General features: G+C 42.4%; 1 protein-coding gene across 8 annotated transcripts in view; it reads left to right on the top strand.

Annotated features, from left to right (window-relative positions):
• The window catches only part of PCDH9 (protocadherin 9), a 747,296-nt gene extending 724,141 nt beyond the window's left edge, over nt 1-23,155 (top strand). For 7 of the 8 annotated variants that reach the window (XM_081907285.1, XM_081907283.1, XM_081907282.1 and 4 more), the window contains one exon: nt 20,780-23,155. In XM_081907285.1, the coding sequence (XP_081763411.1) occupies nt 20,780-21,147 (368 nt within the window). In that variant the 3' untranslated portion in view covers nt 21,148-23,155. The remainder of the gene's footprint in view (nt 1-20,779) is intronic. The other variant, XM_081907286.1, reaches the window with a different exon arrangement.
• Nucleotides 23,156-23,765: the final 610 nt, after the last annotated feature.

Here is a 23,765-nt window from a genome sequence, read left to right as displayed (position 1 = left end):
CTGTCTCTTGCTACGTCTTCAGTTTCATAGCTCAAACTTCAGGATTGCCTGACAGCTGAGGTTTCGTTAAGTAGATTTTAAAGCTCGCTTAGTATTGTCTTGCTTGGCCATAGTCTTCTTTTACATGAACAAAGCTAATTATTAACGTCAAATAGCTAAAAGTGAAAATACCTGAAACGAATCAACTTCCCACCCACCCCTGCCACCATAATTTAGTTTTTTGTAGCAGCTGTTTTTGCTGCAGTTCCCCCCCCCTCTCTCTCTGTGTGTGTGTGTGTGTCTTGGCCCTTTGCCTTGTTTGTAAATATCCAATATGTTCAAGCATCTCTGGTGGGCAGTGCCCTCTGCTGCATGACCCGCTGAGCAGGCGTTGTGTTGGCTGATGCCTCCAGCTTCCTTAATCAGTTATGGCGTTTGAGCAGCATGAAGCCACCAGCGCTCCCCACATCCGTCTTTCCCCCCTGTACTTAATCTGAAATCCCACAAGCAGCTGCCGCTATTTCCAAAGCCACAACAGTGTCTTTCTCAAGTATTAACCTTCTTACTATATTGCAATTAACGGTTGACTGAATACTAGCTGCAGAAACGAGGACACAGAACTTAAACATTTGGGCAAGGGACTATTGTAAGAAGGTTCACAGTGGAAGCCCTTATGATCAAAACTTTATAAATCTCTTTTACTTGGCTTTAGATGCCTAGTGAGATGCCCACAACTGTTAGGAATCATAATTAATGGCTTTGAAATAATGCTTTCTGAGTTTCCAAAGCACACCACATTCCTTATCTCCTTCATCCTTTCCTCTATGCAAAGTGGGACCATATTATTATACCCATAATTCAGATGGAGACATCACAGAGACAGACAGATCATGATTTGCCTAAGGCAAGCTAGTGAATTTTTGGGAGAAGCAGGACTTGGAGGTTTCCCTTAGTTATATAGGATGTAGCTGAATAGCAAGGTTGGGCAGCTTGTGGTAGCTGCTGGAGAACGGGCAAGGAGGAGAAGGAGGGGCTGCTGGCATTGAGGTCCAGCCCCACATGACACGCCGGCTCTGAGGGGAAGACAGGGGGCAGGGCTGCTCTGTGCAGGAAAAAGGGGGAGTGGAATGCATGGAGGCATGAGGTTTTGTTTTGTTTTTTAAAAAAAGATGCTTTGTGCATCCATGTCTAATCTTGCCCCTTTCTAAAATTCATTTATTGGTGTGTGTTTTTCATTTTGTAAACCTACCAAAGAATCAAATCAGATCAGATCAGATCTGGATGAAGGGATTTTCTCAGGAGAGTGGGGGGCATGTGTGTTGTGTCCTGTTGGTGCAGACCCTCCACGTGTCTCTATTTTCCATGACACCCCAGATTTACAGAAGCCATCCCGGTTTCTGATTTGATACCAGAATGTAGCGGATGTGCCTATTTTCATTGGAGAAATGTTGGAGGATATGGAGTTATCCGACTCCTGAGCCATCTGAAGGCAGCCCTGTGTAGGGAAGTTTTTAATGCTTAATGTTTCAGTATGTTTTTATATATGTTGGAAGCTGCCCAGAGTGGCAACCCAGTCAGATGGGTGAGGTATAAGTAGTAAACTTCTTAATCTTATTATGGAATAGAATCTCCCTATTTTCAGCAGAGAAATGTTGGAAGGTATGTTGGTGTCGTGATGGTGGGACTTGCCCTTCCTCTGATAGGAAATGCTCTGCAGGTGGGGGGGGGACAAAAATGGGGCTCAAGGAGGATTAGTTGCAGGGGGAGTGAGAAATGTCCCTATTTTTATCTGAGGAATGTTGGAGGATATATCCAGCCTTTGCTTCCTAGGGCTGAGCAAACATTGCACCTAAAATTTCTCCACATTATTTCTGAGTGATGAAATGGGGATGAGAATTTTCCTGGAGATTCTGTGGAGAGTGAGGGGAAATTCTCCAAATGTTTTTCTCAGAAAATCCGCATCTCATAAATTTTGGCTCATTTATTGTTGAACAAAACTCTGCTCTTAGTTCATAGCCATAGATAAAGGAAGGTATGGGCTAAGAGAGGACTGGAAAGAGTTGGGGCCAATACTGCATTATGATTAGGCAGCTTGAGGAGTTTCATGGCTGTGACAAAAATTCATGGATAGTGAAAGTGGGGAGGCCATTTTGCTGAACATTTTCCAGGGCCTACAATTCCCTAACAGTTCAAGAGCTGCTCAAAAAAGAAAAATTCCTCTCAAAATTGACAGGAATTTTTTCCCCTAGAGAAATTTAAGCTCAGTTGGATGTTCCCTGCTGGATTTCCCCTAACATTTTTTACTCAAGTCCTTCTTTCCCCTAATTGTCTTCTCTGACTCATTGCATGAGGAACCAGGCAGCAGTTCCATCATATCCTTTCTGCAGGAGTCTTTTTTAAAAATGCTATCTTCTTACAAAAGCAATGATAATGGGGGGTTGCTTTCAAACCCACTCTTGAAAGGCCTATGTGATTTTCTTGAGCTTTCTTATTCATATGTGAGCTAAGGGAATTCAGGTTTTCTTTGACATCTTGCGGCCAAATACTTACTAAGTTTCTTGTTTGTTTGTTTGCCCCTAATTGTTTCAGAAACTGTTTAATTAGCACTGAAAATAATGTACATTTAATGTGTGGAAGGAATGTGTTTCTTTGCCATTTAATATTTCCAACTGCAAGTGCTTTCAAGAAAGCCTTTCTTATGGCCTTCAATCTTTCAATCACCACCCATCTTCCAATGTCAGCAAATGGGATAGAAAAAGAACCTGACTGCTGCTTTGTTTTTCTCTTAGTAGAGGGCAAACAGTGATATTTCTATCCAGTGCATTCATCTCTGTGCAGCTGAAAATATACAGGGTTTTTATTGATTAGAACATACAGGTTGAACCAAGACACTGAAACCTGAAAGGAAATCAAGTATAATGCTGCCTCTTCCTTCCAGTTTTAAGGTTGAAATTCCACTCTACACCTTCCAAACATCAAAGGACTCCTCCATCTCATCAACCTCTGAATCCAAATTAGGAATTTCAATGGGGGGGGGATGGCTGACAGTGGAATGACATTACATAAAATGGTGCTATTGTATTTGCCTTCAGAACTGCAGTGTCTTCCCAAGACTGATGACTCTGCAGGGCTCTATCCTGCTTGAAATAAATTGGCATGTTATCCAAACTGTTTCAACTTCCTTGAAATTCTCAAGTATTTCTCCTATGTGGAAACTGCAGATTTGATTCCCATGACACATCAGGCAACTACAGTGGTACCTCTGGTTAAGAACTTAATTCATTCTGGAGGTCCGTTCTTAACCTGAAACTGTTCTTAACCTGAGGTACCACTTTAGTTAATGGGGCCTCCCGCTGCTGCTGCACCGCCGCGAGATTTCTGTTCTTATCCTGAGGTAAAGTTCTTAACCCGAGGTACTATTTCTAGGTTAGGAGAGTCTGTAACCTGAAGCGTCTGTAACCTGAGGTACCATTGTACTGTACACAGAATGCCTTCTTGAAATTCCCACACTATTAGTGGGCAGCCAGATTTGGGGCAGCCATTGGAAGACAAATCCTCCAGCAGTTTCTTAGCATTGGGGCTCACCATTAGCAACAGACAGCCTCTTTCCCCTCCCAAACAAGGCTTCTCTCTCTCTCTCTCTCTCTCTCTCTCTCTCTCTCTCTCTCTCATCCCCTGCCCACTTCTCCACAGTGGATAGAGGAGTGCAAGAGTGACCCTGCCCTCTTAATTCTGCCCTATCATTGAAAGCCTAACCAGGGTTTGTATAAGATGGTTCAACCATATTTAGGATTGCAGCCAGTTTTGCAACACCTGAAACTCGAAAACATGTATTATTGCATAAACTTCATTAAAAAAACTGAAATATACTCAGAGTCAAGAGTGGATTTCATGTTCTTTATTCAGCTCATAGTGGTGAGGAGGAATGAATGTCCCCTCAAAGTATCTGCTTTATCAGTGGCGTAGTGTGGGGGGTGCAGGGGGGGCCGGCCGCACCGGGCACAACATCTGGGGGTTAGGGTTAGGGGGCACAAATCCACAGGTTAGGGGGTGCAAATCCATGGGTTAGGGGGTGCAAATTACTTGCCTTGCCCCAGGTGCTGACAACCCGCGCTACGCCACTGTGCTTTATATACATTATTTACACAATGGGCTGCACATGATTGGCTAATTCCGGAATTCTCCTGTAAGTCAATCAGGTTGTGGATTCACTTCCATCTGGAGCTGGATTGGGTGGCTCCTGCAGACCAATCATACTGCTGCATTGTTCTAGGACCAATCAGACTGCTGCATTTTGGATCCTATTCAACTCAGTACATAACACCTACAAGATTATTTAGTTTGCTTGCTTTTGCTGTAACTAACAGATGAACCTGGCTGCCTTCAGTGCTTTTTTTTCTAAGGGTAATCAAGGGTACGCAGTGCCTGCAAGTTTTTTTTTTCTAGAAAAAAACTACTGCCCAATACTATGTTTGGAAAAGCAGCATTTGAAAAACAAGTAGATGTTGCTGTTATCATCATCAGTGCAGTCATACTTCCGGTTACAGACACTTCAGGTTGTGTGTTTTGGGGTTGCACACCGCGCTGAACCCCGAAGTACCAAAACAGGTTACTTCCAGGTTTTGGCGCTTGCGCAGAAGCGCGAAATAGTGCTTTGCGCATGCGCAGAAGCCCCAAATTGCGACCCGCTCGTGTGCAGATGAGGCACTGCGGGTTGCGAATGCTGCGGGTTGCGAACATGCTTCCCATACGGATCACGTTTGCAACTTGAGCATCCACTGTATTTTTTAAAAAAACAGCAACCACATGACTGCCAGATAATGAAGTAGTACTTACGCTAGTCTGGCCTGTTCCAATGTTGTTTTACTTACTGGGTGCGCCTGAGATATTGCTATCCTCTTATGAGTTTTTAGGGTCAGAATCAGGAATGTCTGTTCTTACTGTAATTTTATATACACTGTGATATAAAGAACTTCATCATATATGTAAAAAGAGAGTTAGATTAGGGAGTGTTGAGGTACATATAATTTATAGGAGCCCTTTAAAAAAAAATCAAACTCTTACTATTATTGCAGGCCAAATGTCATGCTGTTTTATAGCTGGAAAGAAATACTGAGCTAAAATAACAAGAAATAAAAGTCTAAGTGTATAGAGACTGACTCCAGCTCATAATAATAGGAATTTCTAAATTTAACTCTATAATGGTCCCTTAACAATGATGTCCAACAGATCGTTTTAGTGTATTCATCACTGATTGCGTATGATTAGGTCTAAATCATTTTGAGGCTCTGGAAGTTGATGATTAATCCATTAATTCAGCCAGTGAATGGATAATCATCAGTTTAAATTTGGCAATTAAATTTTTCACAACTTCACTTTTAGATTAGTCTGTCTCTTAAGGGTGACATTGTTGGCACAAGACAAAGAGCTATTTGAAGGGGGCACAAGTTTGGGATTAAAAAATATTATTATTATTTTAAAGATTTGTATAATCACACTATTGTGAACAGTAGGCAGCAGGAAATATCTGTAAACCATAACTAGCATCTTCATTTTTTATATATATATAACATGGAGCTTGTATAAAACATAAATTACTGCTTAAAATCCATAGAAAGTATCTCCTGTTTTCCCAAATTGCATTTCCAAACGTTTTTATCAACTGTTTCTTTCTTTGTAGTCATCTGGAAAACAGGTTTCATCAAGTTAAAATTAGTTTAGTTCATGGTTTCTGAGGTTTTAAGTATGTTATCCATTGTTGTTTTTTCAAGGTAAATATATATGAGAACAGTGTAATAGGAAATGCTGACTCATTGCTTATGGGGAAATCTCAATGTGATTTTTAAAAAGTAGAAGGGCTGGCTGATGCTTCAATTGCCAACTTATTGCAGCTGAAACAGCTTGACCTATGAAGCTCTTTGAGGAACTAAATATTGGGTGGTATTCAACTAACATTTATGCAGAGTAGGTGCATTGAAATCAATGGACCTAACATAGCGGGCAATCCTAGGGCAAGATCCACTGCAATTCTGGGCTGCATCAATAGGAGCATAGCATCTAGATCAAGGGAAGTAATAGTGCCATTGTATTCTGCTCTGGTCAGACCTCACCTGGAGTACTGTGTCCAGTTCTGGGCACCACAGTTCAAGAAGGACACTGACAAACTGGAACGTGTCCAGAGGAGGGCAACCAAAATGGTCAAAGGCCTGGAAACGATGCCTTATGAGGAACGGCTAAGGGAGCTGGGCATGTTTAGCCTGGAGAAGAGGAGGTTAAGGGGTGATATGATAGCCATGTTCAAATATATAAAAGGATGTCACATAGAGGAGGGAGAAAGGTTGTTTTCTGCTGCTCCAGAGAAGCGGACACGGAGCAATGGATCCAAACTACAAGAAAGAAGATTCCACCTAGACATTAGGAAGAACTTCCTGACAGTAAGAGCTGTTTGACAGTGGAATTTGCTGCCAAGGAGTGTGGTGGAGTCTCCTTCTTTGGAGGTCTTTAAGCAGAGGCTTGACAACCATATGTCAGGAGTGCTCTGATGGTGTTTCCTGCTTGGCAGGGGGTTGGACTCGATGGCCCTTGTGGTCTCTTCCAACTCTATGATTCTATGATTCACTGGGGTGAGCAGTTTAGGATTCAGGAGATCTCCAGTTGAGCCAGCTATTATCTGATAAATGTAGCAATAAATCCAGGTTTGTCCCATCTTGTACATTCATAGTTTCCTTTACGAATCTTATTTTAAAACTGCCCATTGCTTTTGGGTGAGGTAAGAATGTGCCTTTGGTTCTCATTCTAATCACATTTCATTGGAAGCAAGTCCCATTAAAATCTATGAGATTTTTTTTTTGGCATTTGTTTGCCTTCATTGGCAGTAGGTGCAAATGAAGTCATTCACACAAGTGTTCACCTCAAGTTAATTACCAGATGCTTTGCGTGTAATTTAAACTGATGCTTGGTAGCTACCCTATGGTTGCTCAGAACCTGCAGTGCACTTCATCCACTGAGCACTGTGACCAAATCAAAAATATGACGGGTGAGAAATAAAGATAGTCAGAGAACATCAAAGGGGTTCTTAAGGCATGTTTCACGGTTGGAAAAAGAGAGAGTTCAACCAGAAGATCCATGGTTCTCTGCACATCAGGACTGAAAATGTGAAGATAAAAGAGTGTTCATGAGGACAGCAGTAGGAAACTGTTAGTTTTCAAGGTGGGAAAATATGTGTACTAATATAGAAGTTTTTGCAAGTAACTTTTTAAAGGTATGAGTAGTCCTGTTCTAGTCAGTGGAACTATTCATAATCATAAAGCCACTGAGGTGCACAGGTGTTTGAGGGAATTAGAGACGCTGATGAACTCAGTGGAGGTAGCACTGCCTTCCTTGACATTGATGTAATGTCATCCATTCAGCAGGACTGGATTTTGGCTCCCTTGAAGCATTTTAAAATAGAAAATAGCTGAAGTATATCCAATGTCTCAATAAAACTCTTGAAATGCAATTTTGGCTGGAAAGAAGGAGACACTCCTTTTTTTTAAGAAAAGAGAGTTGAAAGTGATATGACTAAAGCATTGTTGCCCTTTGTTTAGTCACACATTCCTTTGTCTCACTGTCATCTTTGGTAAAACAGGTTTAGCAGGTTTTTAAAATTATTCACTAAAGGGAACTGTGCATGTAGAACACTATGTTTACTGCTCTCGTTACACTCTATTTTGGATCTTGTCTTTGTCACAATTTCCCTGCCCTTTTCCTAATCTTACTTTCACTACATTTCTGTGAGATAGACTAGTTTGAGAAGGAGTGGTTTACCCACGGCCACACAGGCAGTTTTATTAGGTAAGTGGGGATCTGAATTTGAACTTGGGTCTGTCCAGTCCTTGTCTAGCACTCTTAAATAGTATATTACATTGGCACTTGCCAGATTCAACTTAAGTGAAGTTGCTGCCTGGTGAGCCTACAATAAGAACTGTGGTTGGTGTGAGGCAAGGAAGACATTCTGTGTCCGTTTTTTGATCTTGGTATTGCAGTCTGGGAATTTCCTGCGGGTACTACTTGCATAAAGGGACGCAGGTGGCGCTGTGGGTTAAAGCCTCAGCGCCTAGGACTTGCCGATCGAAAGGTCGGCGGTTCGAATCCCTGCGGCGGAGTGCGCTCCCGCTGCTCGGTCCCAGCGCCTGCCAACCTAGCAGTTCGAAAGCACCTCCGGGTGCAAGTAGATAAATAGGGACCGCTTACCAGCGGGAAGGTAAACGGCGTTCCGTGTGCGGCTCTGGCTCGCCAGATGCAGCTTTGTCACACTGGCCACGTGACCCGGAAGTGTCTCCGGACAGCGCTGGCCCCTGGCCTCTTGAGTGAGATGGGCGCACAACCCCAGAGTCTGTCAAGACTGGCCCGTACGGGCAGGGGTACCTTTACCTTTACCTTTACTACTTGCATAGGTCAGGTGTCAAGTTCATTTCTTGAAGTTTGAACTACAATACAACTACTATGTAGAGTCCATCTTTCTTTCTTTCTTCTTTTCTTTTCCTGTTCCTTTTTCTTTTGGGATGATTAACCTTTTACAGCCTGAGGGCCACATTGCCCTTCAAGGTTCCCTCCAAAGGATTTTTGCCAACCAAAAACTGTAGGTGCTGAATTACAGTGGTACCTCGGGTTACATACGCTTCAGGTTACCGACGCTTCAGGTTACAAACTCTGCTAACCCAGAAATAGTACCGTGCCCGCCTTCCCCTCTGTCCCCTCTTTTGAAGCAAGGGGCGGAGGGGAGAAGACCGCTTCTCCCCGTAGCCGCCCCTTGGTTCAAAAGGGGTCCGGGGACAGCGGGGAAGACGCGCTGCGCTTCCCCGCTATCCCCGGAGCTTGCGGGGCAAGCTTCGTTTTGCAAAGCAAGCCCATAGGGAAATGCGTCTTGCGAAGTGGCTAAGAAAACGAAAAACTCCTTCGTCTAGCGAGCTTTTCGTCTTCTGAGGCGTTCGTCTTGCGGGGTACCACTGTATGTGAAATAACATGGAAATTTACAAAACAGGTATTGTTGCTTTTTAGAACATCTTAGGACAAATGAATGTCTAAGCAACATATGCAACAAAATCTATCATACTTATTTTATAATTTAAGAAAATAGCAAAGATCACTTAGTCTACCCCAGATGCAGTGATTTTTTTCTAGAAAAATAGGTGTCGGTACTCACCATGAAATTGCTATAGCAAGCACCACCCTTTTTAACAGCAACAAAAAAGGTTTGGTATTGCATACCCATGGGTACCTGCTGAAAAAAAGCACTGCCCAGATGTAAGCTGATCAGTTCTATCCTGTTGATCAGCTTAAAGCTGCAGGCATCCACAGTAGCATTCAGGGCAAATGCAATTGAGACGTGCAAGGTGTTCACACCATAGCAGGCCAGGGGTGCAAAGTGGTAGTGATTCAGATACTTGTGTAGTGTGGAAGGTATGGTTAGGCAACAACTGGACTATAGTAGTTTCTGCAGACACTGACACTTGCATGTCTATTACCCAAAAGCTTCTAGAGCAGGTCCACCGTCCCTCAGACCTTGTGTGGGGGCCAGACTACATTTTGAAAAAAAGATGAACAAATTCCTATGCCCCACAAATAACCCAGAGATGCATTTTAAAGAAAAGCACACATTCTACTCATGTAAAAACATGCTGATTCCTGGGCCATCCACGGGCTGGATTGAGAAGGAAATTGGGCCGCATCCAGCCCCCAGGCCTTAGGTTGCCTTCTTCCTCTCTGGCGATCACTTGTACCTGAGTATGTTTGTCATCCATAATCACGGTTTTAACAAGGAGTCTGTAAGTGACTGCCCTGTTCTACAGAGTGAACAGGGATCCACCATCCTGCCCCCTTAACTTTTCCAGTCAGTGAAGGAAGTATGGCACCACTTCCATCTGCAGCATTCAGAAATATTCAGTACGTCTATTGGATGACCAAATAGTTCTTGGTGTTTAGTCTAGATTGTTCTGCATTTCTCTCAGCAAAAAGCATAAGCAAACTCAATAAATTTCTATTCATTTTATCTCCCTAGCAGCTGGCTAAAACATCGCAACTAAATAACAGAAAATATGTGTTAATAAAGTGGATATTAATCCAGTGCTGTGGGTGCTCTGCTTTTATTAGCAAATATGTCAAATGCAGAAGGTTCATTTCAATCCCTTGCATAAATTTTTTAAAAATTTATTTGGAAAAGATGGGGAATGCGACAAAAATGCTAATTTGGAAAAGACAGAATTAGTTGTGGTAATGTTCTCCTCAGCAGTAGCTTCAGCAGTTAAAAAGATGGATGAGGTCCACGCCGTGAAATAGAAGGTACGGATTTACAAAGATGTGCTGGTATCTGTTCTTTTTGAGCTATAAAGTCTGTCTAAATAACCATATTCTCCCGGGGAGAGAATCTGCTGCTTTGGCTGCTTGTGTGTTGTATTTGGACCGTCTCCATCTCCAAATGTTGACGTTTCGTCTGTGACCGAAGAATAAAATCTGTGGGAGAGATGTGTAAAACTCTAATCCCCATTTATTTGCTAACAAAAGGTTTTGCAGAATCCTGCTTGGTTTCTCCTCCGCCACTTTTTTCAAGGTGACTGCCTGCATCTAGAACATGACACTGATATTCTGCCCGTGAACTAAACTTCTTTTTATAGCGGTATTTTTAATTTGGAGTATGGAAAAAGTGCTAGTGGATTTGCCCTCAGCCTTTGCCTCTCATGCATATTAATCATGCATATTAACATAGGATGGGACCTAGAATAAATATTAATAATAACAGTGAAGTTGAAGAAGAGATGGCAGGATTAGACTCAGAGGCCTCCCCTCCCTGAGTTCAAGGAGGGAGTTGAGTCAAGCTGCCACAACTTGTGACCCTCCAAGTTGCATTAAGCCCACCAGCCATTTACTAGGAATTACGTGCACCACCCCCAATGATTTTCTGCAGATCTTGGGCTTTCCTGGACCTCGGCCAACATAAATGCTTCACCCTGGCTCAGCTGGTGGAACTTAAACCAATGGAATTAAAGGCAGCATAAGTCCCAAAAAGGAGGCCTGGTGGGGGCAGGGCAGGGATAAACTGCCACATATTCTAATCTCCATTCATCTTGGCCATGTGACCTAGGGCCCAATCCTCAAAGCACGGTCGACACTCATCTGCCAGCTCATTTGGCAGCCACCCCTCTCAGCTTAAGCTGGGCTTACATGCTGGGGATAGCACGAAAAGCCAAAAACATGTCTAGTCAAAACGCACTGGGTTCAACGGCAGGTGGGATTGCCAAAGTCTTTTTTCCCTCAGACGCCCATCCATATATATATATATATATATATATACCGTATATCTCCAAGCAGGTAAAGCTGAATGTGTAAAGCTGAATCCAGTCATTTGAACCCTGGCCAAGCCAGCTGGGGCAAGTAGCTGGGGCTTGAGAGTGGAGGGGAGGGGAGCAGGCTTCACTCTAGTCCAGGGGTTGGCAAGGTTTACCTCTCCTGGACTGGTTCACTCCTGTGGAGATTGCTCTGTGGGCCAGATCGCATCTGTGCAGACGCAATTTTCGGCATCTGCGCATGCGCAATTTTCAGCACAACAGAAGCAAGTCCACGCTCCATGGTGTGCCAGTTTAGTGCAGCACGTGGGGACTCACCAAGTGGGTGGCTCGATTTGGGGGTGGCTCGTGGGCCATTTAAATGACCCCTGTGAGCCGTTTGGGGCCAATGGGCCGCAGGTTGCTGATCCCTGATCTAGTCCGCCCTCAGCCTATAAAAGCTGGCTGTGCCCAACCGCAGTCGGCCAAAGAACATCCTTCCCACCCTGTTTAGTTATGCTATGATTATGTCTTCCAACCTTTTACTTCCTAGGTTTATGTGCTATTGGCTTTGCTGTGGTTCTATATTGGTTCCCATATTTGGAGCTGGGAAGGAATATGCCTAGAAACAGATTGGCCCTGTTTGAGGTTTTGCCTTCCCCATATCAATAGTCACAACTTTGGCAGATATAGGCAATGGGGTGGAATCCTTGGTTTAACATCTCATGGGGGTGAAGTGGTGCCTAACCCCCACCTCAGAGCAAGGTACCCTATTAGACGGGTCTAGTTGGAGGTCTGTGTCCAAAATCCAAGGCATGCCGCAGATGATCTTAGGAGGGCCCTACATGTAGACCTGCATCTCGCAGAGGACCCATGTCATGCTTCTTCCATCCAACCGGGGGTCTCAAATGGATTTACACCCAAAGCCTGAGCCCAACCAACCAAGATCTGGACTCAATAAAGTTGTGGCCAATTTTTAAATCCCAGCACGTTGTCCTTGTCCAGTTTGCTAACTTTTTCAGACTAGGGGTTGCTTCAGGTCACTGCTAGTGGGTCCCCTATATCCACCATCACACCACTTCCACTTTTAATTTGAATATCACCTTCCTATATTGCTGAACACAAGGTGGCTTAGAAGCTAAAGGAACGACAAAGTATACAGCTATGTTCACATATCTTATAACAATCTAATCCAATACAAATAGGTCATAATAATAAAAAATGACTTTTGCTACCTTCCGGTCAAAGCTGTATGGAATTATATGGCTGTTTGTATCTAGGATGTGCTTCCTCATACCTAGCAACAAATATATATATATATATATATACATACATATATATGCAGGTTTTGGTGTCCTCGGGTGTCTTCCCGTGTAAAAGTTGGGGTGTCTAGGCGACGTTTCGACGAGGTCTCACTCGTCATCTTCAGGCTGGTGCTTTCGGCTTCTTGTTACTGGAACAGAGCAGGATCTCAGTGTTTGAGTTCCTATAAATACTGTTGAGGGGGTGTGGTGTATCAAGGGCACTACAGATAAAATTAGCAAAATCCTCCATAAACACAATATCAAAACAGCCTTTTGCACCAACCAAAAAATAGCCAATATCCTCAGAAACCCCAAGGATAAAATCCAGTTGGAAAACCAAGGGGTCTATGAAATACCCTGCAAAGTCTGCCCAGCCACGTACATTGGACAAACAAACAGACGAATAAATGCACGTATCGCAGAACACAAGAATGCCGTCAAAAAAGAAGAAAAAACTTCCTCTCTTTTCCAACACATGAAAGAAACAGGACACGAAATTAATTTTGCAGATTCCAAATTGCTCTTTAACATGGAACATCACCACAAGAGAATAATCATGGAAGCCATCGAGATAGAGAAACACCCTCACAACATGAACAAGCGTGACGACACATCCCGCTTGCCAGACATCTGGAAATTAGCCCTCCCCACAAAAACTGACACCAGATCCAGAGGCACACAGAACGCCATCACCAATCAACCACACCAGACCCAAACCCAGACCCTCTCCACAGATAAATTACAGACACCATCCAGTAGCCAAACCATGGTGGCACCTCCGGATGCTGCACCCCCCTGCAATCCCTACACAGATCTGGCTGACACAGGCCACAAAACCACAGCTCGCCCCTATACACGAAGCCAAGCCAGAGCACAACTAAGTGCAGTACAGCCATCTTCTCAGAAAAACTCTTCACAAAGTTCAAGAGGTCAAGACACAAAGACTTTAGCAACTAATCCACACCTAATGACCCACCTAAGTGGTACTCAGGATATCACTCAAGAAATCACTCAAGATATCCCTCAAGTAATTAAGGAACAAAAGAAGAAAAGGCACACTAGCCTGGGAACTTCCTCTCTGCCCAGAACATTGGAGGCTATACACCACACCCCCTCAACAGTATTTATAGGAACTCAAACACTGAGATCCTGCTCTGTTCCAGTAACAAGAAGCCGAAAGCACCAGCCTGAAGATGACGAGTGAGACCTCGTCGAAACGTCGCCTAGACACCCCAACTTTTACACGGGAAGACACCCGAGGACACCAAAACCTGCATATATATATATATATATATATATATATATATATATATATATATATATATTGAGTGGGATTTATTTGGGGGCAGGAGGGAGCTGGTAATGTTGAGGTCTTGACTCTTCCTGAGTCAAAGGATAATTATCCAGCCTTTGAGCAAAAGGCCTTTGAAGCAGGAGGTGGAAATGCGGGTCGGTCAGCTTGCCAGAAGCTACTCACTAATTGCGGCAGTGAGTTAATCAATGGAATAAGAGTTTAGCTTCTGGGTATAATAAAATGAGATAAAAGACCACTCAGAATGTCCACCATTAGGAAAGAGCAGGCACTTGACTGGCACAGATTATTCTCTTGTCTTCCACCTGCCTGCTTTTGAGGCAACATGAATGTGAGGCTGCCTGACAGCTATTAACAGAATAAAAACACAACAACAAAAGGCATTATTTTTGAGCACAATCAGATATAAATATTTACAAAGGCAATTTTAAGGAGTTCTTGCTTATGTTCGACTGTGTTTGCCTTCAAAATATTTAAATTTGGAGACAGATGGCTTGTACAGTTTTATCAGCACTTGCGTCATTATATATTCAAGCAGCCAAGACTGATAACCAGATTTATTCTGGATTGTTTGGAGAACAAATAATTTGGGGGTGGGTGGGGGAAGGATGATGTTGGGAGGGGAGGAGAATTCAATGAAATACTTCAGCGTGTGGGAGGAAAAAAACTCGATACAGGGATCTCAGTGACGTTTTTATGAAGAAAAGGGAAACAAATTAATGTAATTATAAAATTAAAAGCAGCAGGAACAGCTTTAAAGTGGTGTCATTGTATGTGGTGATGAAACAACTTCAGAAAATTGGGAGAAAGCCATTGTTTGGTGACAGTGCAGGGAAGAGATAATTACCATTAAGTCAACATTATGCTTTCTTCTTTGTGCAAAGGAATTAAAAAAACAAAGCCAAAAAACCAAAGCTGTGTGCATTCCAGAAAGCATCCCTTCTCATCTTACTTAGTCCACTCATGATCATAATTTCTCACTTCATCTTACAGTGCCGACCAGTAAGAGATTTGAGATGGAAGGGGCAGTGTAATTAGAGCAGAAAGGATGAACTCACCCTGGATGGGAAGATGCCAGTTGCAGAGCATGTCCTTTTGCATTAAGGAGGTTTTAGCTTTTGGTCTCTGGTATCACTAGTTAAAAAGTCTTTGGTACAGTAGAAGCACTGGGAAAACTCTTGCTTGAGACTGCCAGCTGGAGTAGGTTGCAATGGGCAAGACTGACCAGTTCTCTGCCTTAGTCCATGGCAGGTTCATATGTGCATTGCTTTGCTCTTACCTCCAACGAGGGTTGTGTCTGAGTAACTGTGAAACAAGTTTGGTTCCCAAAAGGCCCTTGCAGTGTTGCTGATGGTTCGTCGTTATGTTCCAGGGTAGAGACTGTGTGTGTGTCTCTCTCTCTGTGTGTGTGGCACAACCTTTTTCTCTTCTCCTTGCAATTTCTGAAATAAAGCCTAGAACAGGTATGCCCAAACTTGGCCCTCCAGCTATTTTTGGGACTACAACTCCCATCATCCCTAGCTAACAGAACCAGTGGTCAGGGATGATAGGAATTGTAGACCCAAAACAGCTGGAGGGCCAAGTTTGGCCATGCCTGGCCTAGAACATAAGCAACACATTCTGTATCCTGTGGATCTGTACTGTAACGTGGGCGGAATCAATACTCGTTTGGAAACCAGGATAAACTTGATGATTCACAGCTTAATGTATCACTTGACTCTTTTTGGAAGACTGAAATGATTTTTAAAAAGAAAATCTGTGGTGGTTTATTTAGATGGACAAGTTATCACTTTATGGATACTTGAGTGCTTAGCCTTTAGTGCTGTGTGCTCCAGCAGCCTCCTTTCTAACAGTCTCTCTCTCACACACTAAAAAGCGTCCTCCTCGCCCCCTCAGAAAAGCAGCAGGGCATGGGGTGGATGTGCCCCACTTTTCAGACATCAGTCCTCCATTTGATGGTGTCCTTGAAACAGTTGCTGAGTCCAGTCAGGTTTAAGGCTGAATAGGGACCTGGAAATTGTGCGATGGGTCAGTGTGTCTGGCTGTTAACCAGAATGTTGGTAATTCAAGCCCCTCCAGGGAAGGTTGTGGGCAGGATTCCTACATCACAGGTCATGGGACTCAATGGCCCTTCCAACTCTACAATTCTGTGATTCTATTATTCTGTGAAATTCAGCATCTGGACAGTAGATCAAGCACGTACACAGGGCAGTCTTTCCCACTATGGCAAGATGTACTAATTTCTTTTGAAATTACAGTCATTGTTTCTCAATATGCATCTATAGATAGAAATTATCTTATGCAAACCTGTGTCAGACCCTCAAAGTGTCCCTATTTTCCAGGGACATCCCTGATTTAGAGAAATCATCCCGGTTTCTGATTTGATCCCGGAATGTCCCACTTTCCTTTAGGATGGCCCTGATTTCATTGGAGAAATGTTGGAGGGTATCGAGTTATCCGCCTCCAGAGCTGTCTGACGGCAATCCTGTATAGGGAAGGGTTTTTTTTTAATGTTTAATGTTTTATTATGTTTTTATATATGTTGGAAGCTGCCCAGAGTAGCTGGGGCAACCCAGTAAGTATGGGGTATAAATAGTAAAATTATCATTATGGAATGGGATATCCCTATTTTAATTGGAGAAATGTTGGAGGATATGTGTTTGTGATATGTGTCACCTCCAAAAGGAGGAAATACAAGTGGCAACCTTAGGCTGGAGAATGGTGCTTTACTTTCTAATGGGACTCATATAAGCAATTATAACCCCCTTATTATACCAAATGCTTCAATTTTCAACTAAAATATTACTATATTTCCACCCACCCCATTCCAGAGACGACGCACACGCAATATTTTGAAGGTTTCCCCTTCCCTCAATAACTGTAGCAATGGGGGGTGGGGACTGAAAATTCCCCATCTGCCACTAGAGAGGGTTGCTGCTGTGAAACATTTCTGTTGCATGAGGCCAGGCAATGCACAGTTAGCACTATGCAGGGTTAACACTGATGCAGCATTAGCAAAAGAAATGTTTCTGATATTGGCTGGATGTCCCCAGTATTATAATTGACGGGGGAACAGGGAGTGAAGAAAAATATACATCTACTTAAAATGGGTTGCTCCAGGCACATCCCTGAGAATATGTGCAGATAATGCATTTCATCACCAAGAATATGCATTTAAATCGCTCTTCTGACAAACAGTTCCAAAGCCCCATATAAACTTTACCAACTTATCAGCTAGCAAAGCTTGCATAAACCCTACACCAAAATTAAGTGCCTTAGATCTCGGGAGCTGTTACTGAGGAAAGCAAACTAAATGAGAAATAAATCTCTCAAGAGACTAATTTGACATGGCTTAAAGGGCCACAAGCATATTTTCATTCTGACTTAAAAACGGCTTATTACTCATTTAAAGCCCAAACGAAAATAGATGTTAGTTGTGTTTGAACTTGAGTTTAGTTTGTTTAGCTTCTGGATGAGGTCATGAAACATGCAAGTTTGGTGCTGAGGCTTTCCATTCATTCCACTGAAAGCTTCGAAATGGAGCCGTGTCTATTTCACCAAATGTGTCAGTTTATCATGAATGAGGCTGATGGGCTTTCTTCCTCCTCCTCCTCCTCCTCCTCTTCTTCCCTCTTTATTGTGCATTGAAAGATTTAATCCCTGCCAAACTATTCCCTTTTGGGTCAGCAAGATAGGATTGTATTATTGTTCAGGCAGAAAAAAATGAGAAAACCTAATTAAAAGCAAATTGCTGTTGTCAGCAGAAAAGAAAATAATCAGCGTTTAACCTATAGATTAACCTTTCGAAATGTTAACAATATGCTGGAAATACTCCCTTTTACTAGCTGCTTCCCCCTCCCTCTGTGAAATACCTGTGTCAGATTATAGCAGGGAGGACTCAAAGACACAAGGAAAGGCCACAAAGGAGTTATAACATAAAGAATTTTTTTTCTTCCATTAAAATTCAGGGATTCAAATGTAAAGCTCAGGATTTTAGACCTTCTTTTAAAAAATAAGTGAAACTTCCAGTCCCAAATTATTGTATGCTTTTAATGACATTTCCTTTAATTTGTTTTTGTGGGAGGCAGGTTATTGGGTTGTTTTTGTTTTACTATGTATTTTGCATTCTTGTTTTGTATTTTTGTCTTGTGAATTGCCCTGGGATCTTTGGATGAAGGGTGGTATACAAATTTAATAAATAATAGTGATAATCTTAATAATTTATTTCAGGCTATACCTACTTGTCTTCCTTGGGTTTAACCCAAGTGAATTTAATAAAAAATAAATTTCCTGTACCTCACTTATCTGAGTAGGTTGCTTCTGCCATTCTGGGCAGCTTTTAAAACAAAACATTACACATTAAAAACTTCCCAAGACAGGGCTGCCTTCAGATGAAAAGTTGTCATTGTTTATTTCCTTGACATCTGATAGAGGGCGTTCCACAGGGAGGTGCCACCACTGAGAAGGCCCTCTGCCTGGTTCTTTGTAACCTCGCTTCTCATAGTGAGGGAACCACTAAAAGGCTTTCAGAGCTGGACCTCAGTCTGGGCTGAACGATGGGGTGGGGTGGGGGGATTGGAAATGCTCCTTCAGGAATACAAGGCTGAGGCTGCTTAGCACTTTAAAGGTCTGCACCGACACTTTGAATTGCGCTCGGAAGCGCAAAACGAGGCACATGAAGCCAGGACTCTTTTTCCCCTTAAGCATGCTTGGTGCTGTCGGATTACCCACAGTTGAACATCTGTTGATGTTCTGCTATACAGAAGGTTCTGCAAACCAGAATCACCAAGTAGTGCATCTGTATGCAAATCCCCAGGGACTTTTTGCCAGTCCTTAGTGAAGAAGCTTATTTGAAGTTGTACCTAAGTCATACTTGAGAGCAGACCCAATGTTGTCTTAACTAACTTAAGTGCATTGATTTGAATGGGGCTATTCTTAGTATGATTAGGTCAAATACGACTGCTGGCTTCCCTTGAAATTACTTGTCTGTTTCCCTCAATAAAAAGGCCAAATTTGCTCTAGTATAAAACTGGTAGCAGCTTACAGAATGTAGGGACTCCCCCTCCCCAATTTCTGCTAGCCCCTCCTCCTGGTTTCCATACTTGGGATTCCCTAAAATCATTTCCCCCCTCTTTTTTTCCTGATGTGACAGTGATCAGATCCTCTTTCTGTGTTTTCTTTTTCTCTGCTTTGGGTTGCCCTTTAAAGCACTTTTGACTACAGCCTTCCTGACTATCAGTTAACTTTGTGCTCCAAATAAATCAGTAATTTCCTTCCTATCACCTTCCTGTCACTTGATTTTAATCAAGAAACAATTGACTGTCTGTACACACGGTAATGAAAGCAACTTTGTTTCTTTAGGAACAAGAGAAAGAATAGCCTTAAAGAAATTGCCTTTGCTGTTGGTAATTTGCAACTGAAATATATATATTTAGAATCTTGTGAGTGAGTTGATTGATAGCATTGAAAAATACAGAGCTAAGTTAGTTTCGATGGTGCCTTTTTGCATTCCTTGGTTTCTCTCTATATCCACACTGGTCAGATCAATAACTCATCCGCAGTTTGACTCCACTGAGAAACATGCAGAGAAAAGGCGTGGGTCTGCACTGGTGTGTCAGAACCCATTATGTGAATTTGTTGGGTGGCTGGCATTTCCTGCTAGAGTTTGAAAAAAGTGCAACAAGGCTTTTACATTATGTTCCCACTTGAGAGGCTTTGAATTTATTTATTTTAAAAGGTAGAGTATCTATTATGTGTACCCCTTGCACACACATAGGCTTGGCACAGAATGTGTGGAGGTTGGGGGAGCTTGTAGCTTTGATATTAAAAAAACGAAGTTTGTAGCTGAAACACATTATCTGTCAGATCTACTTACATTAGATTTGCGCTTTGAACATACAGGCTGCAACCATTCTGGACATGTCCAGTTGACACGTGATCACTGACGCGTGGGTCCTTTTGACAGAATATGGTTCTATCTAGCAGTCCTAAGCAAGAAATTCAGGATGGGTTGGGATGTGGGAGAAACTGTGTTCTGCTTGCATTTTCATGCAAATCTACACAATTCACACTTTCTAAAACAATGCTCACACCAATATGCAGCTATTATTCAAAAATGGACGTGTACAGTGACCTCTCTAACTAATAAAAAGAAATACTTTTTTTTTTTAAAGACTTCTCTGTTTTCATGCTTCCAGAAAACTTTTCCATTAAGTATGTCAGACAAATGGGCTGAGACACTGTTAGTGGGTGGTTCCCTAGACTGGGTGTATAACAGGTTGCCTGATCTTGATGTGGTTACACTCCCTCTGAAGCCGCAAATGTGTAGCTTAAGGGTAAGCCAGGAACCTGCCGATGCAGAGTGTTGCTGCTAGTTCGCGAAAGGGGAAGAAGTGATAGACAGGGAGTCCAGGAAAGTGAGGGCACCTTGGCAGGCAGATTGGATTGGCTCCGCCTGCCATGCCTGTGCTACCTTGAGCTCCTCGCCCTCTCAGGAACTGCCAAGAGCCTTCAGCATTGGAAAACAGGGTGAGGAACTTCACCCTCCCTGTTTTGCCTCGCATGGTTTAGTTGGTGTTTTGAGGGCCTTCATGGGTTATTGTTGAAGAACTGGACAAAGGATTTTTTGTGTGTGGGCTGCTGTTATAATTGTAAGTTGCTTGCACAGCTTATGAATTGTTGTTGCTGGTGTTAATTACCCACCTTATACTCTTATGGTCCTAGTCAGGTGAATAGATTAGTCAGGCAGGCAATATACGTATATATTTAAATGAATAAGTAACACTTTTTATTAAAAGACAGAAAAAAATCTAACCACCCCTTTTCTCTCTTTCTTCTACTCCCTACCCCTTCTGTCTGCTGCCTGTGCCCACATCTCGCCACAGATGGACCTCTTGGCCCTCGAGGATTAGCTGAAGCTACTGAGATGTGCACTCAAGAATGCCTGGTCCTGGGTCACTCAGACAACTGTTGGATGCCTCCCTCTTTGGGTTCGTACCAGCAGCCAAAGTCTCCACTCTCCACCTTTGCACCTCAGAAGGAATGGGTTAAGAAAGACAAACTGGTGAATGGCCACACGTTGACCAGAACCTGGAAAGAAGACAGCAACAGAAACCAGTTCAGTGACCGAAAGCAGTTTGGCTCGGGGGAAGGCCATTTCAACCCTGGCAATCCCATGGCTGACATTCCTTTGGCTAACTTGAAATCCTATAAACAAGCACCAGTGGAGAGTCCGAAGGAGAACCAGCTATAAGGAAAGGCTTCTTTGGAAGAGTGACTTTAGCCTAGTTAGACTTGCTAATACTGTGTGTGCGTGTGTGTGTGTGTGTGTGTGTGTGTCAGAGCTTTATGTACTGAGTAGACCTCTAGAACTATGCGTCACATAGCAGAGATATGCATAACTTTGTGGTAGCTCCATGGAACTGCAACACAAAAGAGCATTTCTACTAGTTGTGTGGTTTTGTTAAATAGAAATAAACAAACTCTTACAGAGAATCTCTCCAGTTTGCAAAATATCTTAATTTTTTTCAATTTGCTTGGGATAACGGGTGGGGGTTTGTTTATGTTCCTTTGTTTTTTGACCCTGGACTTGCTGCTGCAAACAGTAGAAGATTCACATGGAGAGAGAGAAAAAGAAAGAGAGTATGTGTGAGAGAGAGACGGTGGATTGCAATTCTTAGAAAGCATATCCAATTAGGAAATTGTGTTATTGTTACCATTGATCTTGTGCTGGGACTGCTATACTTGACATCTTTACTGAAACAAAACAACTAAAATTGCAAACATTAAACCTACTGTGCTATTAACAACGTTAGTGGACACTTGTTAAGTCAATCAGTGTTCAAGTACTTGTAAATAGAATCAATTATTATTAATAACTTTTGTGTACTTATAACGGTCACCTAAAAAAAATACTGTAGCATAATTCTGTGTTTCACAGTTGCTTTTTTCTACTTTATTTCATTTGCTTCCTGTTGTTTTTTATTATTATTTTGTTTCTTTTGGTGATGGTGTTTCTGTGTTGGTAGTCTGTCTGACACACAATGTTCCAAGGAGCTCAAAACACTTGTGTTAAAAACTGACGAAAAGAGGGCGGGGAGGGAAATATTTTATTTTACTATTAATATGACAAAAAATTGCCAATAAAATTATTGCCAATTCTGAAATAACACTTGAAGTAAGGGCTTTGAGATTTTAGCCACTATTATTTTTGTTGTTTTTTCTGATTTGCAAAGCAAAGGGGAGAAAAAGAGAACACAAACCATGAGAGCAGCTGAATGGACATTATTGGCTGCAATCATGCTAGAGAGTGATACTAGTCAAAATTAGGTGGAGGGGAAGGGGAACAATCTGCTGAGTGGTTCCAATATACAAGCCCCATCGAACTGAATGGGAGATGCCTAAGTGCCCATTCATATCAATGGAGCTTGTGCGGGAACATTTCTTGAGTTATTTTGTACCCAGTAAATCCATATCTAACAATTGCTTTTTAAAACGATTGGGCTGTGTGTGTCTATACCTAAGACAGTTTGTATTGCTCAAATGGCAGCGGTTGTGTTGATCTTCATCTGCATTGATGTTGTAGTAACACAAGTGTTTTTAGATCATAGCCACAAAATATTTAATGTGTCGTGCCTTCATGATGTAACCAAGCATTCTCCTGGTAGGCTAGTTGGGGGAAATGAAAGGGTTCAATCTCTAATTCTTGCTGTTTAACTGTTTGTTACCATAGTTGGTCAATGCCTGGCAGGTACCAGTGTTCTGTCACTTGAATCAAACCATCAAAGTGACTCCTAATGTTAATAAGATCTCAGTTGCACGTCTAATAAATCCTAATCTGAACATTCTTAGGCGTTTTTTTCTTAAGGCATGACAGACAATTTAAACAAATAGCATGCAACATGGGCGGGGGGAAGTCCTTAAAGTACAAAAGAAAAAATTATCTTATTCCACAGTTAAACATCAGTCTTAAAATAAACACACAGAAAAATAAAGGTAGCTAATATTGATGGTTAATTTGTTCTTACCAAAACTAACCGAAGTTATTTTGTATATAGCAGTTCACATTTTCTTTCCTCCACAATATACAAGCATAAAATGGGTTAGGGGTGCATTGCTTATTGCAGTACTTATGTCAGTTTGTGAGGGGTGTTTGATGACTTTGACCGAATAAATATCTAAACAGTTATCCTTGTTACTGCTTTGCCAGTTCAACGTTATTTACAGTTATTCAGCTCTTGCAATAAATGTTCTGAATTCCTGATTGTCTTGTGGGAGTTCTTGGCCCGATGCCTTCTTAAGATTTTCCTTATTAAAGGAAAGGGGGAGGGGAATCACTGTGGCTCAGCCAGAGGAAACCAGCAGGACGGGGAGAAATCTTGACCTTGAGTGTGGCAGCTAAAGAAAATGATGGCAATGGCTCAGGCTATAGGAGAAGGCAATATTTAAAAAGATGTAACAGGCAGAAGTTGCTGACCAGGATGAACTGAGCCTGTTTGGCTTTGCCAAAACATTGTGGGTGTCAAAGGGGCAGTAATGGGTACTGTGGACTTGCCTGCCTTCTCAGTCCTCCCTTCGTTCCCAATCTTCTTTTTCTATTGGAACATTCTGCCTGCCTCTCTTTTGATGTGCCTGGAGGCGTTACTGCAGGCAACCTGTGAGTGTTGGTGAGGGGAAAATCAGCGATGGTGCTTCATTCATCCATTTCTAAATCCCTCCTCCCAACAAATTATGGGTCACTTTATCCATAGTCGAATTGCATGATTGGGAGGTGTGAAACATTTCCGCTCCCTGTCAGAATTTTCATGAACTTTATAAATATTATGTTAACTTTCTAGAAAGTTCTACAGATGTCTCCCCTGATCCATTTCA

Source organism: Podarcis melisellensis (assembly GCF_964234715.1).
Source record: "Podarcis melisellensis genome assembly, chromosome: 4".
Lineage (NCBI taxonomy): Eukaryota > Metazoa > Chordata > Lepidosauria > Squamata > Lacertidae > Podarcis > Podarcis melisellensis.
The sequence above is the reverse complement of the archived record's forward strand: the minus strand, read 5'-3'. Positions and strand labels throughout refer to the sequence as shown.